This window comes from Ammodytes marinus, assembly GCF_949987685.1.
Source record: "Ammodytes marinus genome assembly, chromosome: 24".
Classification (NCBI taxonomy): Eukaryota; Metazoa; Chordata; class Actinopteri; order Uranoscopiformes; family Ammodytidae; genus Ammodytes; species Ammodytes marinus.
In genome coordinates this window covers 11,704,117-11,720,793 of record NC_137228.1, presented here as the reverse complement: position 1 = coordinate 11,720,793, position 16,677 = coordinate 11,704,117, and the positions used below count along the sequence as shown (strand labels likewise).

Here is a 16,677-nt window from a genome sequence, read left to right as displayed (position 1 = left end):
AGCTTCTATTCTCTTTCCCAATTCACCAAAGGATTTGGAAAGAACAGCACACTTACAACAGGGAGTATCCCTCCTACTTCCTATTGGAAAAATATCCTAAAATAGTATTTAATTGTATTCTTATTTGATGTGAATAAATACCAAGCCAAATGTTGAGTTGTTCTAGTAGAAATGCATGTTCTTTTTTCGTTGTGTTCACTATAGTGCGTGTTAACTAGTTCCTGTGATGGACTTGAGCTTGGCTGTATTGTGTCGGTAGCACAAATATTATGTTTCTGCTTGAATATTGTGTTGTATTGTATAGAATGTGCCACCAATGTGTTTAGATCAACATGTTTATTTTTCTGTCAGTATTTTCCTCTAACTAACGGCACTTCATGGACCTTGTCGGATCGCTGCAGTCCTCGTCTTTCTCTTTGGTCAACATGCAAAACTTGAAATTCTATTATCTTCCGACTCTCTACACATGCAGGTAGAACAACGTCACCTGTTTAGAACATGTAAGGGGGCAATACAGGGTTCGTACCATCAAGACATAAAGTATTAAATTGAAGAATTTTGATCGAGGGGAATTTATATTCTATAGTCCGAATTTTTCTGAAAAGTTTAAATGATTGATTACAATAAATTAAAACTAGATAGTAAAATTTATCTCCAAAATGTGTGCAGTGTTCGGGATTTGTGCATTAAAAATTGTGTATTAAGACGATGGACTAATCAGTTGATCAAATACTAATACTCAGTTTTTAAAGTGTAAACTACACTAAATCATTTTAGTATTCAGTATAGATTAGATAAGTATAGATTTACCAATTTAGCCTAAACTGTGAAACTATAACAATTATAAATTATTTTCATAATATTCATTAATTTTAGAAGGTTTGTTTAAAGTCTCATGATTTGCTTGTATAAGATTATTTCCTTACGAATCTCAAACTAAAGACCAATTACTCTTCTGATGTTACTTTTGACTGTTATGTACATATTAGCCGTTTGTGTCAATGTGTTTTGATATGTCTATTTTTGTATACATGAAAAATTCTTATGTACCGTACAGTGTAGCACAGTGTAGTGCTGAAATGAATATTTTCTTTTGTATTGTAGAAGACCTCATATTCATTGGCCACATGTACCTGCAAATAAATGTGATTTTCACTGTAATTTATGTTACAGTACACTACTGTACACTACTCTCTTATTTAATTCTCTCAATTATATTTAAACTGTAAGTGTTGCCATTGCATTTCAAATGTGAAGCTCATTTTTAGATTTAAATATCACATATTGTTTTAAGCTTTATGTGTTACTTTCTGTACTTTCTGTAATGGGCAGGCAGCAATGCAGTACAATCCAGGATTACACACCAAGCAAAATAAATGCTGTACCATTAAACCAAGGGCTGCAGTGTTTTTTTAAGTCAATCGTAAATTCAAGTTATTCATTTCATAGTTCTGTTTTTAGCTTATACAATACTACATGGACTCACACCATCCTATTTATCATCCCTAATAACTCCACATATACCCACTGTACAAGGCCTCCTCCATCCCATAATGCCAGTCTTCTTTCCATATCAATAAATAAATTATCAGTCAGTGACAAATCCCTGAAGCTCAATACATTCTTTAAAGTGTAAACTCAAAACACACCTCTTTTCATCTACCTTTCACATCAATATGCCACTTCTGAGTATCATTTTTTATGTTTAATTTTACATACACTTATAGGCTAGGCATTTTATCTTATGGCACTATTTGTGTCATAGGCAATTTTCTTGTTCACAAGTTAACACATTAAATGAAGTTGTATCTATTGTTTTTATATGGCTTGTTTTGTTGCTGTTATATGTATTTTTGATGAATTAGAAATAAAATACATTTGATTGATTAATAGTACGCTAAATAAACCCATTTAAGTGGACATGGGACATATTATGGTGATTAAAGCATGCAGAACTTTCTTTTTGCTACGTTTTACACGGATCCAATACACTGGGACACCAGTCACGCTTGTCATGTCAATAACATCAAGTTGCGCAGAGAAGAAACATGTATTTCTGATATGGCCTTTCAGACTAAAAGTTTAAGCTATATTTACAAGTTCTGGAATTAGCTGAGAAAGACATAAAACAGGGAAAAAGTTCACTTCTTTGAACTTAATATGCATATTAAGGATTGTATGTATAGCCTACGTATTAAACGCACAGTGGTTGCATAGATAAATCAGCGGTTTTGAATGAAACGTTTAATTTGAAGGCAAAACATATTCTCTTCCGGTGACAGTGTAGCTTAGTGCTGACTTGACAACACCAACACACGCTGTCTACACCGGGGAGCAGCAGCAATACGTCTGCTCTCGTGAAACAACAGCCCAGATTGAGTTGTTATATAAAGTTCGAAAGGCGATTTAAAGATGGTTGGAAAGATCAAACACGTCCGGCAGAAGCTTCACCAGGAGGCGGTGAAGCTAGAGAGGCCGAGCAGCCCCACACAGTCCCGCCATGCTGCGCGGTCCCTCCACAGTTTAGACAAGAGCCCAGCTGCTGCTGCTGCTGCTGCCACGGGAACACACACAATAACCCATCCATCTATCCTGGATAACAACAACAGCGGCGACACGAACGTTATTAAACAGGTCAGTTGTAACAATTGAATATTGTGATGTTGACAGTATAGGCTACATTAGAGTGCGATATGTAAACTGGTTATAAAGTAGCATGCTGAATATCGTAAACATCAGAATTGCATTATGTTGTACTTGTAGCCTTTTCTGGTGCGAATACATTTCTTGTAAAACAGGTATTTTTTGTCAATTAGATCTTCATTTTGAAGTCTTACATTAACATAATCACTAGGCTATTGTATTTTGAGTTATAGGCTATACTATAGCATGCATATGGTGGAGAGGGTCCGTTGCTGCTAAATACTAGATATATTGATATACTAGACTTGCACTGATTTACTTGTAATGTCGAACCTCCCAGGCTGTGGCAGAGAGCTCCTTCCCCACTGGCATCTTTGCTGGTACTAAAATCACTGCACAAGCTCTGGTACAAACACTCACGTTTGAGGAACCTCCGAATATACCTGAACCCGTAGGCCTACCTGCTAAGAAAGGTAAGACTTGCTGCTGGATGCTATTTAGACTGAGGTTTAGTTTCTCTTGCTTCAACAATGACTAATGTTTTGCTAAATGTGTTGATGGGTTGCTGGGCACAGGACATATGGATTCTTTGTTTTTGTTTTTGTTTTTGAATGTGTCACTTTTCACATTTCTGGTTGATTACTTTGTATAATGTCAATGTTATGTGATGTGACCCACCCACCCACCCACTCACACCAATTCCAGCCGCGTTTTAGTTTATCACCAAGAAGTCCAGAATAGAAACAGCTCATCAAATCCAAATCCTTTATAATCTTTTTTCACTCAAAATCATTAATTTGCGGCTCTCAGACAGCACATTAATCAGACAAGAGATAAAAAGTCAAATGTTTCCCGTTGTGGCAGGGCCTTTAATTTGTGTAATAATTTCTCATCGAGTTTGTCATTTTAACCCGTGAACGTGACAATTGGTGAAGGATAAAAATCAGAAGCCTGCTACCTGAATAACAAAGCTGTGTGCATTGTACCTTAGGCCTTAAATAACTGATTTTCTTTTTGTCTTAGCAAACTGTGAATACAACACGAACATATCACATGTTTTAGTTGATATGGAGATATGCAATTGATGATTTCAACATCTGGCTGTTATGGACTAACGTTACACTACCATTAGTTTGATAGTAATCTTGTTCAAAGGGGGAAGCGTATACCTTACTGACGGTTTCTTTCAAGGTTAAATAAAGGCGACCTCATAATTTCTCTCAGCTCAAAGATCAGTCTTTATTACATACTGCTGCACAGAATGGAAAGAGCAGTGGGTTGGAGCAGAGATCTGATTCACTCTGCTGGAGGTCAGAGCACGGGCTGGAGAGGTTGGAGGGGCCCGAGGCACCACAGTGTCCCGACTCAGTGGTGTCATTGGTGGGAATGATGGACTTGAACCGGGGCAGAAAACTCTTGTACATGGTGAAGCAGTCCTGCTCTATCTGCAGGATTTTAGCGTTTGTGGCCAATGTTTCCTCCACGGCTGACAGTCGCCTCTGCAGTGACTCAATGCCTTCCCGGCAGCGCTGTAGCATCTGTTGAAGTCCAGAGGCCTTTTTGGTGAGGTGGTCTCTCTCCAGGGTGAGGCTGATGAAGGACGGGTCCAGACACAGCTCCAACCCGGGCCTCTGGTTGAGGACGTCCAGGCAGTCGATCGTCTGCTGAAGCTTGGATTCACAGTTCCTGATCTGACCCGTGACCTGGCAAGTGTCATTCCTCAGATCTTTAATCTCGTCATTGATCAGTTGCATCTCCCAGCGCAGCCTCTGCTGCACCTTGAGTATCTCATTGATCTTTTTCTGCATGGCTCCGTCTGTGAGCCGCTGCTGACACTCATGGGCGTTCTTCAGTCGGCCCAGAACAGAGCGCAGGTTCCCCATGAAGGCAGAAGCGTCTTGAAGCAGGTTCTCAGCTGTCTGCTTCATGTCGTTGCAGTGGGACTCCCACTTGTCATAGTTTATATGCAAAGGCTTCTCTTCAGAAACTGGGAGCTGGGAGCCGGAGGAGTGGAGTTCATGAGTCAGACATTTGGAGGTGAGTGCGATGGCCTGGCCTTTGTCCTGACAGTCTGCCAGCAACTGAGGGAGGATCTCTTTCAACGAGCTCAGTGTCTCCAACAAGATGCAGATCTGCTTCTGGAGCAGGTCTGTCATTTCATTTGTCAACTTCACCTCCTTCTTCAGCTCTATGAGAATAGGGCCTTTTGTCAGGACCCCTGTTTTCAGACCGGCCTGGATCTCCAAGCACTGGACCATTAGTTTGCCGTACAAAAGCTTCTCCTCCAGAAAGCTCTCAGCGGTGTTTTTCACTTGCTCCAGGGCCATGAGTTGCCGCTCCACCTGCCCGACGGTCTCCGATATCCGGGCCTGCCACTGGCTGACCTCCCTCTGCCTGGAGGTCAGATGCCTCATGGTGCTACAGGCGGCAGAAGGGAAGTGGGAGATGTCCTGACCAAAGGCACAGGCCAGCTCCTCGTCCAGCTTCAATACCCGGTGCCTGTAAAGCTGAGGTCTGCTCTCCATCAGGTCATTGTTGTTAGGAGCGTTGGTGCAACTGTCCCCGGAATATAAAGGGTCGTCTCTTAGCATGCGAGGTCTCCTAACAGTGTGAAAAAAGGTTTATTTAGTCAAACTCAACTTGACTCCTTCTAAATGATAATGTTAAGAGTCTGTTCAGCCAAACTCAAAGATCCTTACAGTATCAATGCATGCTACATTAGGTTTTATTGGTCCAGGGTTTCTTAAATTCCGTATTTGAGATTTTTACCAGTAGAAATTCTATGACAACTACCAAATAAAAATTTCCTGTTAAAACAGTGTGTTCTATGAGTTGTTCACAGTAACAGGGACATTGTTTTGGGCAACTTGCCACAAAAGTTAGTGAGAAAATAAATGTTTCCGTATGGCAATTTTTTTAAATATTACACACACAGAAAATAAGTATTTTATCATTAAAACTCAAGACAATAACTTACCACATTTCTGGTGATCTGAATGAATCGATTGAAAAATGTATGAAAATGTTTTCAGTAGCTGAAAAAGCTTGTTCTCAGTTCAAGTCACAGAACTAAAGTGAAGATTTTTTGCAGGTTTTAGAATTAGCAAAACTCCGGAATCCCTGTGTCACTTTGACATCACTAAATAGAATGGTGACAGGAATTGGACGATTCCACTGTTTGTATGAAAGCGTTTTTTTCTTTCACTAAATGTGAAACATTTGATAAAACACAACAAACCAAATATTATAGTGGAAATTCTCTACATTTGGTCTGGGTTGTAGGCATAATATTATGGGATTTTTAAAATCTGCCATATTTGGCAAATGCAACAAAGGCATCATAGTTAATGAATTAAACTGCTTAATTTTTGAAAGTGAACTTCCAATTTAGTGCCAAAACATGGGCTTGTTCTCCACTGGCACAGTGACATGCCATCAGAGGGTTATTTGTTAAACAACATTTTAACAGAAAAAATCTTGCAATGATAAACAGCAAACTATAGTTATGGATCAGCTTTTAATTTAATGTAGCTTATTTTAGTATGATTATTAGTTAGTTATCATGTATTCATCGTTTAATTTTAATTTACAAAAAATCTCATATACATTTGCAGAACCCCAAAGTACCCCTATGGGTACATGTACACACATTTGAGAACTGCTATAAACGATATATTTTACACAATATGTGCATAGTAATTGGTGGTATTTGTCAGAGAGATCGCTCAATTTTATTATTATTCTCGCAGGAACTGATGCAATATGTATGCTAAATAAACTCAAACTGCTTACACTGAATATGTTGAACAAATTTAAACACAGTTAAGTGAGGCCTTGTAGCATTGCATTCTCTCACCACTAGATGGTGTATGCAGCTCATAATTCCCCTCAGCATGCTGCAGCAGCATCACAGCAGACCACAGGAAAGGGGGATTTCTGTGGCACTAATTAAGGCTTCTGGAACATCTCCCTCCAGCTTTGGGACAGCAGCTTAGAAACACGGAAACAGAAATCTGAGCAGTTGAACAACAAAAAATCCCAAAAGATATTCAAAGGGATGGAGGGCAGTTGTAGCATCTCTGAGTGGAGAAGTGTCTAACGAAGGGAGTGATGGATGTGGGTCTAGTTGCTAAGCACGCTGTGCTGCGTGAAGCCTCACCAGACAACGGCTCACGGCTATTAATAGACCAGGCGATAAATTTAGCTCATGCGTGAAATCAAGGTTTAGCTGCATCAGTGTTTTCGTGCTTCAACTGGAAGACACTGAGGATGGCACTGTGTCTGTTTGAGGACTCTCTTATTGTAATCTCTCTCTGATGAGCAAACACAACTGGATGTGATTTATTTAGAGGAAAAAAATCCATTTCATAAAGTCTTCTTAAATAACTGTACCAATGGTTTGGGACTTTTTGGTCACTATTGTAGATTACATCACTTTACATAACTGTTCATTACGTAAAACAAGTTGAGTCTTGAAACCTGTGTCGAGTGACGTCATCCAACCAAACATAATTTTTGTAGGGCTCCAACTCAATTATTTAATTAGCAATTAATTTCTTGATTAATTGTTTATTTATTCTATAAAAAAATATATATTTATATCGGATACATTTCAGGACAGGTGTTGCATGCTGTACAGATTGTAAAGCACACAATTTACTTTGTGATATTATTCTGCTTCATGCATTAAATTGACTTGAATCAACTTTTTGAGAAAAAAGATTAAAAATACATGTAAGACAATGTTCTGTCCCAATGTTTCCCGTAGTGAATTAACCTCCAATGATAGAACAATAAAACTCTCCGGTGAAACTAAAGGTAGAAAAGCAGGAATTATAACAATACATTTCAATGAAGACCACAGTGGTACTGATGATGTCATCAAAGCGTATTTTATATATATATATATATATATATATATATATTTTAAAGGCCAGTTTGTGTTGTCGTGAGCTTTTAATGTAAAGTCCTTACTAGAAGCTGAGCAGACAGCCCCCACGGCCTTTTGACAAAGCGCACTGTCTGCAGTCTAATTAGTGCTATCGTATCACTGCCAGATCCCAGAGGGGGGACCCTGGCTCCTTTTTATTCTGAGGTCAGCTCCCTAAAGACTGCCTGCCTGCCCACTTCCCTCCTCTCCTCGCATCTTTCTCCCCCTTCTTCTCTCGTCTTCACCATTTTTTTTAATCCCTTCTCCTGCATGTTCATCAATTGCTTTGAAACAACATTGGAAAAAACTGAATTCCTTCTAGTAGAATACACGTTTTACCTGTCAACATTCCCATAGTCTTTATTTATTATTTTTTTTTTTACCCGTCTCTATATTTCACCCTGTTTGGTGTGAGGCTGATGGACCAATTTGCCCCCTCAGAGCTGTCATGTTAACTCGCATCATTATAAGGCGGCTGCATGCGTCAGAGCATCAGAGCGTGCCATAGAAGAAATGGTTATCCGCGTGAAAAACCCAGTCATGCTTCAAAGATGAATGGTCTCTGGGTGAGAAATCACACAGTTCAGGCGGTCCTTTGGTCATGGTGCTTAGGATCTGTTTGGATTTAAAATTGTCAAACCAAAGTAGTGCTAATTGTATTCATATTTAATTTACTGAACCCTTCAAGGAGTGTTCTCGTTTCAGCACGGTGCTACAGAGAACCTTTCTAAAGAATGCGACTTGCACTGCACTAACAGTTTTATTTCTATCTTTAGTGCCAATGTCTTCCCAAGCCTCTTCCTCCCTCCTCTAATTGTTTGGCATCTTATTATTCATTCTAAAGGAAACTTATGGAAGTGATTTTTACTATTTTACAATATACAACTATATTGTCAAAGACTATGTCACAGTGCAGTTAAAGGTGGAGTCATCAATTCTGGAGAATGCCTGTTGTCAAAATCACTTTTTGTCAAAATAAGTGAATATATTTTCTTTATCCAGTACCTGGCCGTAATGAGTGTGTGTGCTGAAAAAAAATCCAGGGTTTATACACAGCCTAGGCTCTGTAAACGGGCATGTTGCTAACTATGGTTGACCACCTTGTTTACGTACCCTTTTTTTACATACTAGTTTACAGAGCCTAGGCTGTGTATCAACACCAGCTTTTCAGTCTGAGGGGCTGTGTAGCTGAGGTGGCATCCTCTAGACAGCGGTAATCAAAGATATCCATTTCAACAGCGGGAAGACGATGCTCCCAATGGGAGCCGAGTTGTGGTAAAGCACCCTCCGGTTTCCCCCCTGCACAAACACTTTGGATGCCCCCACTGACTCTGCAGGGATTAGATTTCTCCACATCAACCCGCATTTGTAGTCAGCAGCAGATGCCTATCTTCGCCTGTTCTGTTATTGCAGCAAAAACATTTCTGTTGTTTAGCACTGTGGTGGCAGATAAAGGCATGCCAGGATATCTTGAGTGTGTAGATACTGGGAGATAATGTCCCTGTCTGAACAGCATTCCACCAACACACCAGCAGATGGGATATTTGCCCAAATATTGTTTCAAACTTGGAAGTATAAGCTAAAAGGCTTTTTTCATGTTGGTTGCATTGTCTGTTGAGAATTTAGCAACACTCTTCTTTGTGATGCTCTACTCCTGGAGCATTTTTTCAAGGAATTCTAAGATGTCGTCAGCCGTGTGGACCTCTGGGTGTTTGTGTTTACAAAGAGCAGAATATCTCCATGACACAACCCAGGTATGAAGGAGCTCAAACTTCCTCTCTCTCCCTTTTATTATATTACATGGTTGACGGGAGCCTGAGACTCAAGAACTTTACTGCCAACGATTGCTGCTGTAATTGTTGTGCACATGACAAATAAAGCATATTCAAATTTGAATAATGAGATGTTCACATACACATTAACACACACGCCCGAAACACACACAAATGCACACACAGGAGGACAGGACATATGAATGTTGAATGGCCCTAATTTCAGAGAGATGGGGCTGCTGCATAGCACAGTGTCCCAGGGATTCCGTGCCTTGCTCAAGGGCACCTTTGGAGTTCTGTCACTCCTCCAGTCCACTCTCTAAAGTGACTGGTCGTTAATGAACCGGTCATATTCAGGTTCCAAAGCCAAGTCCCCAGGGAATGAGCAACAGCCGCCGTTAGATGCATTAGACAGAAAACCCAGCCAATGTTTTGCTTATAGGGACTGAAATAAAGGCTTGTAAATGCCGCTGATGAAGGACCATGATTCACCAAGGTTCACAGCTGCATAGGATCAATAGTCTGGCACACTGTGGTTCTACAGTCACACACTGCTGTGCTCATTGGAATGACATGTGGTCTGTCTATTGCCTCTACACTTTGACCTATACCGAGCTGGACATGCCACCAATCAATGCGCCAGAAACGAGGCCAGGCACAACACCGCACCGTTTAGTTCACATGGCATTTAATTACGGGGAAAAGTCAATTATGAAATACCCAGAAGAACAGATGTGTGTTAGATGGTTGGAGAATGATTGCGTGATGGAATTATTTCAGACATGTGTTACATAACGTTGGGATATTTTGAGCAGAGAAGGGTTTTAAATGTTACATGTCAAATGTCACTAAATGTCAGATTTGCTGGAATAGATAATTTTTTTATAGTTTATGAAGCTGTTAACTTTTGTGCCTTTTTAGATCGTATCTAGATTGTATCTTTCATAAACTACAATACATAAACTATAGTGTGCTATTTATCAATGTTTAATAAATCAATAAAAAGCCCTAGTTCTAGTGTCCGCTCTCACTTTCAGGCAATTCTAAGAAATGGTGTTCGATGTCTATTTTTCTCCATTGTTAATTGCCTTCCAGCCTATATGACACACCATTGCAATACTGGACAGACCATCCATCTTCCCTCTCTTCACACACACATGGTTCAACCCATAGTCAGTGAAGTCCATCGTTCTGTTTGCCTAAATCATTTAAAGTACTTTAGATTCTCAAATAGTGGCTGTGGCCTACCAATAGTCTCTTGGTGTCTCTTGGAACCAAGAGTTTGTATATTGAAGATCGCATTTGTATTACAATAGTTTAAGTCTGAAGCTGCTTCCCTGTTCAGATTTAATGTGATGTTGAATCAAACTCAACACACCCTGCAGGTTTACCTGTTGGCTTGAATTCATGGACATTTTCAAGGCGCTAATTCCATCAGTACAACAAAGCGTTTTTTCCACGGAGCAGTTCGGTTCGGTGCGGCTTGGAACACATTTATTTGCTTTTCCACGTGAAAACGTATAGTACCAAAAGAAGCGTACTATGCCGTATCTATTTTTGTCTCCCTCTGATGTGGGTACCAAGTGGTCCCAAAAGGCCTGAACTGTGCAATTTGTCATAATAAAAGAACTACTGAACTCTAGGAGGAGGGTAAAAAGCATCACTTCCTGTGTAGCCGATTTCACTTATTTGAAAAGACAAAAGCACAAAGGAAGAACTGAGGAAGTGAGTTTACAGTCTGTGAAAATACTGATGGGCATTCTTGGTGTGGTTATTTCCCTTTTCCTCTTGATTCTTTCCACTCTGCTGTTTGTTTGCGTTGTGATATCTTGACACGGGCCATGTGGTTCTATGAGCATCCTGTCACTGTTAACCCTTTGTGCTGTCATGAAGAGCACAATAGGACATTAACTAAGTCCTGTCCTTGGCTGAGTATCTCTTCCAAAGTGTTCCTATTATTAAATCCATTATGTGACCAATAAGTAATGGAATAAAAAATGTGTTGGAGTCTGTAGCAATTGTTATGGGTCTAGGTGCCTACAACATATGAATGTCCTTTTTTAAGTTGGCAAGAAACAAACCTCATCACAGTCGACTTCTGTTAAGTACAGTGGTAGGACGGACAGCTAGCTGATAAAATCAGTATTTTATTATTATTATGCAAAAGCCTCAGCAAGTGTTTCAAGCCCTGACACCAACGTAGGGTTAAATGGATGTTTGACAACCACATCACACACAGTCTTTAGTTTGCTCAGTTTTCATGGAGATAGATGATGACATGTGAGCTCAGCAGCTATTAGTGTTTCATCGACCTCTTATCCACGGCCTCATTTTGAATAAAAGGATAATTATGTGTAAAAAGCACGGAGCCTCCGTGACGGAGGTCAGAGTGTGTAGTGATCCAGCCTCACTGCTCCGGAGGCCGCTGTCAGCCCGTCAGCACCTCTGATGTAGCTTTAACACATTTATGAATTTGCCTCTCATCATGTTTAATTAGTAGGCTTCTCCCTCTGCTGTGTGGAGGAGCCCACTTGGGTTTGATGTGTGCTGTCATGTAACTCTGTGTGTGTGTGTGTGTGTGTGTGTGTGTGTGTGTGTGTGTGTGTGTGTGTGTGTGTGTGTGTGTGTGTGTGTGTGTGTGTGTGTGTGTGTGTGTGTGTGTGTGTGTGTGTGTGTGTGTGTGTGTGTGTGTGTGTGTGTGTGTGTGTGTGTGTGTGTGTGTGTGTGTGTGTGTGTGTGTGTGTGTGTGTGTGTGTGTGTGTGTGTGTTTTTTCTCATAGGCCCAGAAGAGAAGAAACTCAAGCCAAAGAAAGAGAAGATGAAAGAGAGGAGGGAAAGATGGCTCAACAGTGAGTATATATCCAACCTATGCACTTTAGTTACTAGTTGTGTGTGTGTGTGTCCGTATCCTCTGTGCAATGGAGCTCAATTAAAATGAAAAAAAAAACAATGACTGCTGCACTGGCTGACATGTTCTTTCATCACCATGAAGACACACACTGTCATTTATTTTGACCCAATCCCACAGACACCGTCTCGTTGCCCCAAATACTCACTAGAGCACAAAATGTGTGTGAAGATAGCCCCCAACAAATGCAGTATGCACCACTGCCTCTTGGTTGAGTAACATTTGGTAAAAAAGTGAGCAGCTGTTTTAGCGAATGACTGAGCCCTTTTAAATATTAAACTTATTATGTGAGGTGTTTTAAGGAGGATTTTAACACAAGGATGAAATTAATTTTTTCACTGTATTCACAATACTTACCTAAAGGTAGAGTGAGCGATTCTGGTGAACGCTTGTTGTCAAATTACTATTAGTCAAAATCAGTCTAACTGTCTATACTGTGTATGTGCTGTGCAGGGCATGGACAGGTAGCAGATCATGAGGAGATATTCACTGATTTTGCTAAAAAGTAGATTTCACAACAAGCTTTTCCAGAATCGCCGACTCCACCTTTATAACTTACAATGTCTACATATGATTTAGAAAGCTATTAAGGACTTTTCTGGACGATTATTGAATCACTGAGTTTGGGGTCTTTTGAGCGGGGCGTCCATCTTTGAAATGTCTGTGTAATTAGAACTCCTCTCCCCATCATCACTGCTGCCATCATCTGCCCATAATTGCGATCAGGTTTGTAACCGTAGCCCTGTGCTGAGCCAATCAATTCCCGGGTAACACAGCACATATCCTGTTCAGGCGTATAATTAGGTGCTAATGTCCGGGCCACTCAATCCTGCTGAAACCCAAGAACGGCTACATGGCTCCATGACGGTTTTCAGGAATTGGAATAAAATTAGAAAGTAATACTAGATTTTTTTTTTATATCTTGGACACAGAATATGGACAGTACAGTCCAGTGAAGATTTTACAGGCTTAAACCAGTATTTTGTAGGTAAAGTAGACTAAAATAAAGTAAACAATACTGTTGGTCATACCTGGCCTTCTCCCTCCTACCAAATACAGCCACTATCATGTTTGCTTTTGGGCTGATACTAAAATGTTTTAGATCTATAGATAGATAGATAGATAGATAGATAGATAGATAGATAGATAGATAGATAGATAGATAGATAGATAGATAGATAGATAGATAGATAGATAGATACTTTATTCATCCCTTTGTGTAAATCCAGTATGTAAGTCCCCCTGTGTGTGTGCTGTGTGTCCCTGCAGAGATCAGCTCCATCAAACAGGCGAAGGAGCAGCAGGCGGCCGAGGCGCGCAGACAGCACACGCCCGTAGTGGGAGACATGAGGCCGCTCGCCGACGCCCTGCCGGAGCTCTGCCAGCTCATCGCCCCGGCAACCACCGCCCTCACAGCCCGACGCAAGAGCAGGAAGAACAAAGTGTAAGTGTCTTTATTTAAAAATATATATATATGTAATTAATAATATAATAACAAAAGTAAAAACTGTGAATTACAACAAAATAACAAAAAATCTTATTTCAGCATATAACACACCAGATCTGTTCCAAAAGGGATGGGCTTATGAAGTCCTATCCCCAGTTCCTCACCATGAACAAGAGCAAAATCCAATTAAATAAAATAAACAGATCATTTTAAACAATACAGAAATACCACTCTCCAATCAAGCTATTAAAAAAATCAATGACCAAAGAACAACAACAAGTAAAACAATCACCATCAACATTTCTGTACTTTCCAGAAATACATCTTTTGTAAAAAAAATTGTTTATTGTTATAGATGAAGTTGGGTTTAAAGGTTAAATGTGAATGATAGAAGGATGGACATCTCATTCCTGAAGGCAAAGCACAGACGCTGATTGATTTGCCGCAAAAGCCAAAATAAAACCAGTCAGCGATTCTACAGAAAGCATCAGTCCTGTCCCCGTCTCCAGAGCTTAACGCCTGCCTCCAGTTGAACCCAGACTGCTGAACTGTGTCTCCTGCAGAGGTGGTAGTTCTAGTTGTTATTGAAGCATTTTCGATATAGATGGATAGAAGCATTTTTGGCGCATAAATTAAATGAAAGCTCAATGTGTCACCTACGATAGATAGATAGATAGATAGATAGATAGATAGATTTTGTTTTCATATTTGTTCAATAGCTTTGGCAATGTCTACTTGTGCTCTCCATGCCAATAAAGCCTAATTGAATTGAATTGAGTTGAAAGATGATTTAATTATGCCCACTTTGGGAGCATCGATAGTTGCAATATACAATCACTGTAGTTATGTAAAAGTCTATTATGCACATAAAACAAAATGGACAAATATATACTCCAGGGCGACTTTTGTGATACAGCTGATATGGGTATTAGTGTCATGTGAATACAACATTGGGCCACACACACAAAGCTAACCACCTTCCATGTCTTACTATAACGTTAATGTGCTGAATGTAAACTTGTCTTTTCTCCTGTGTCCCTCCCCAGGCCCGTGAAGAGGCCCGAGCCAACAGACTTCAGTCAGATGAAACAGTCACAGAAACGCAAACTCCTGTGAGCAGCTTTTGACAACACCATGTTTTTGTCTCTTGTTATAATACCATGCTGTCAACATTTGCCTTATTCGTATTATTATATGTTTAAAGAATTTTCAATAAAGTTCATTGAAACAAATAAAATAAATAAACATTCTGTCAACATCTTGGAGCCAGTTGACACACTTCTTTAATTCTAAACCCACACGTGTGTTTTGTCTATGTTGTAGGGAATCGGAGAACAGCCGCTTTAGCGACGCGGTGAAGACGCTCTCGGCCAAAATGAACCCGCTGGCAGATATCGGTGAGCAGCTGAGGAAGAGGATGAGGCAGGAGGAAGAGCAAGGCCCCAGCTAACGCTAGCTTAGCACCGTGGGACTGACTGAACCTTTAAGCTACAAATCTACACCTTTTTTTTTTTGTAGCATTTGTAAATGTTGATTGTAACAAAGTTTTATTATTCACATTATTTCCCTCTTCCTCATCAATAAACCCCAGTACATTTAATCATCAATTATTTTGTCTTAATTCTATTTACATTCTATATTTTGGATTTAATTTTTGTCCAATTCATAAAATGTTTAAAGGTGTAGTCGGTGATTCTGGAGAATGCTTGTTGGCAAAGTCAGTCAATATCTCCTCAAGATCTGATACCTTTCCGTACTTTAAAAAAATCTGGTGTTAAAACCTGCAGTGTGTAGAATTTTGGGTTTTATTTCCTAGCAGATTTTGTAGAAAGTAATTATAATATTCATAAGTACGTTTAATTTAGTGCATAATAGCTTAAATGTTTTTTTTTTATTATTATTTTTTCCCTTAGAAAGGGTCTCATATATGTCCATATTTCTGCATATTTTGGACCAAGGCCTAGTGGCGCCATTTTGGAAGTGTCATGGTTGGAATGTCATCAGGTGCATTGTTTAACATTTAGAATTGTTCTTGTCCTTGAAGGCCACTGTAGCTTCTGTTATTATTCGAAAGGGGTGGGGTTACCCAGGGAGCGTTGCATTCTAGAACTTTGTAGAACTTTCTTGATGATGTCTTATTACACACTGCACCTTTAATACATAGCCTAAGGTCTCTAAACTTGTATGTAAACAAAGAGTATGTAAAACAAAAGGTGCCCACCGTAGCTGGCAACCTCCCCATTTACAGAGCCTTGGCTGTAAATTAACACTGGATTTTTTTTACAGTGCGGACAGGTAGCACAGCGTGAGGAGATATTCAATGATCAAAAATAGTGATTTTTAACAACAAGCATTCTCCATAATCGCTGACTCCACCTTTACAAATCAAACAATGCATTTCCAAACAAACAGGCCTTGTTGCTATTGACACCTACACAGACATTCCATCCCACTGTTCTATTTCCAGTGTCTTCTCATTGTGCTGGATCTGCTCCCAACCTAGAGAGTGACTCATCAGTAATAACCATAGCAACTTGACTCATACATGTAAATGAACATCTTGTCAGGCAAACACATGGATGAAGAGTGAATGAAAATATTGTCAAACTCACCACCGAGCAGAATAACATGGAAGTCACTCACATGACATATATGGCACTGTAGATTCACACCATGATCTATTATTAGTTCTAGAAAGCATCTTCCTAGCATAATAATCAACTATTTTTAAGTTTCTACTATTGTTGTTGGTCGAGGTGGACATTCTTTAGTACAAAGTTAAGCCCATTTTATTATTCTCAAATCGTGGGAAATAAAACATCCGTTTTCAGTCACGGATTGTGAAGTCTAGTCCAAAACGTCTTGAATCCCACAGCCCTCTGAAAGCCATTGCTATGATTAGATTAGAAGTAAGAAAAACCTAATCAATACAAGGTTCCTTTCTGCTGAGGGCCATTACGATGCATTAATAATGGAT

The 16,677-nt window shown here is 39.7% G+C and overlaps 1 protein-coding gene across 1 annotated transcript; it reads left to right on the top strand.

Annotated features, from left to right (window-relative positions):
* Positions 1–2,331: 2,331 nt before the first annotated feature.
* Positions 2,332–15,281, top strand: slx9 (SLX9 ribosome biogenesis factor). The gene is made up of 6 exons (XM_080053217.1): positions 2,332–2,634; positions 2,984–3,116; positions 12,126–12,194; positions 13,523–13,697; positions 14,747–14,812; positions 15,024–15,281. The coding sequence occupies exons 1-6, from the start codon at positions 2,413–2,415 to the stop codon at positions 15,148–15,150; spliced, it is 792 nt and encodes a 263-aa protein (XP_079909343.1). The 5' UTR covers positions 2,332–2,412; the 3' UTR covers positions 15,151–15,281.
* Positions 15,282–16,677: the final 1,396 nt, after the last annotated feature.

Excerpts from the sequence above, each read along its gene's own strand:
- slx9 (XM_080053217.1), top strand. The coding sequence starts at position 2,413 with ATGGTTGGAAAGATCAAACACGTCCGGCAGAAGCTTCACCAGGAGGCG. Across the intron at positions 2,635-2,983 it reads ACACGAACGTTATTAAACAG|GCTGTGGCAGAGAGCTCCTT; the intron begins GTCAGTTGTAAC and ends CGAACCTCCCAG. Across the intron at positions 12,195-13,522 it reads GAGGGAAAGATGGCTCAACA|AGATCAGCTCCATCAAACAG; the intron begins GTGAGTATATAT and ends GTGTCCCTGCAG.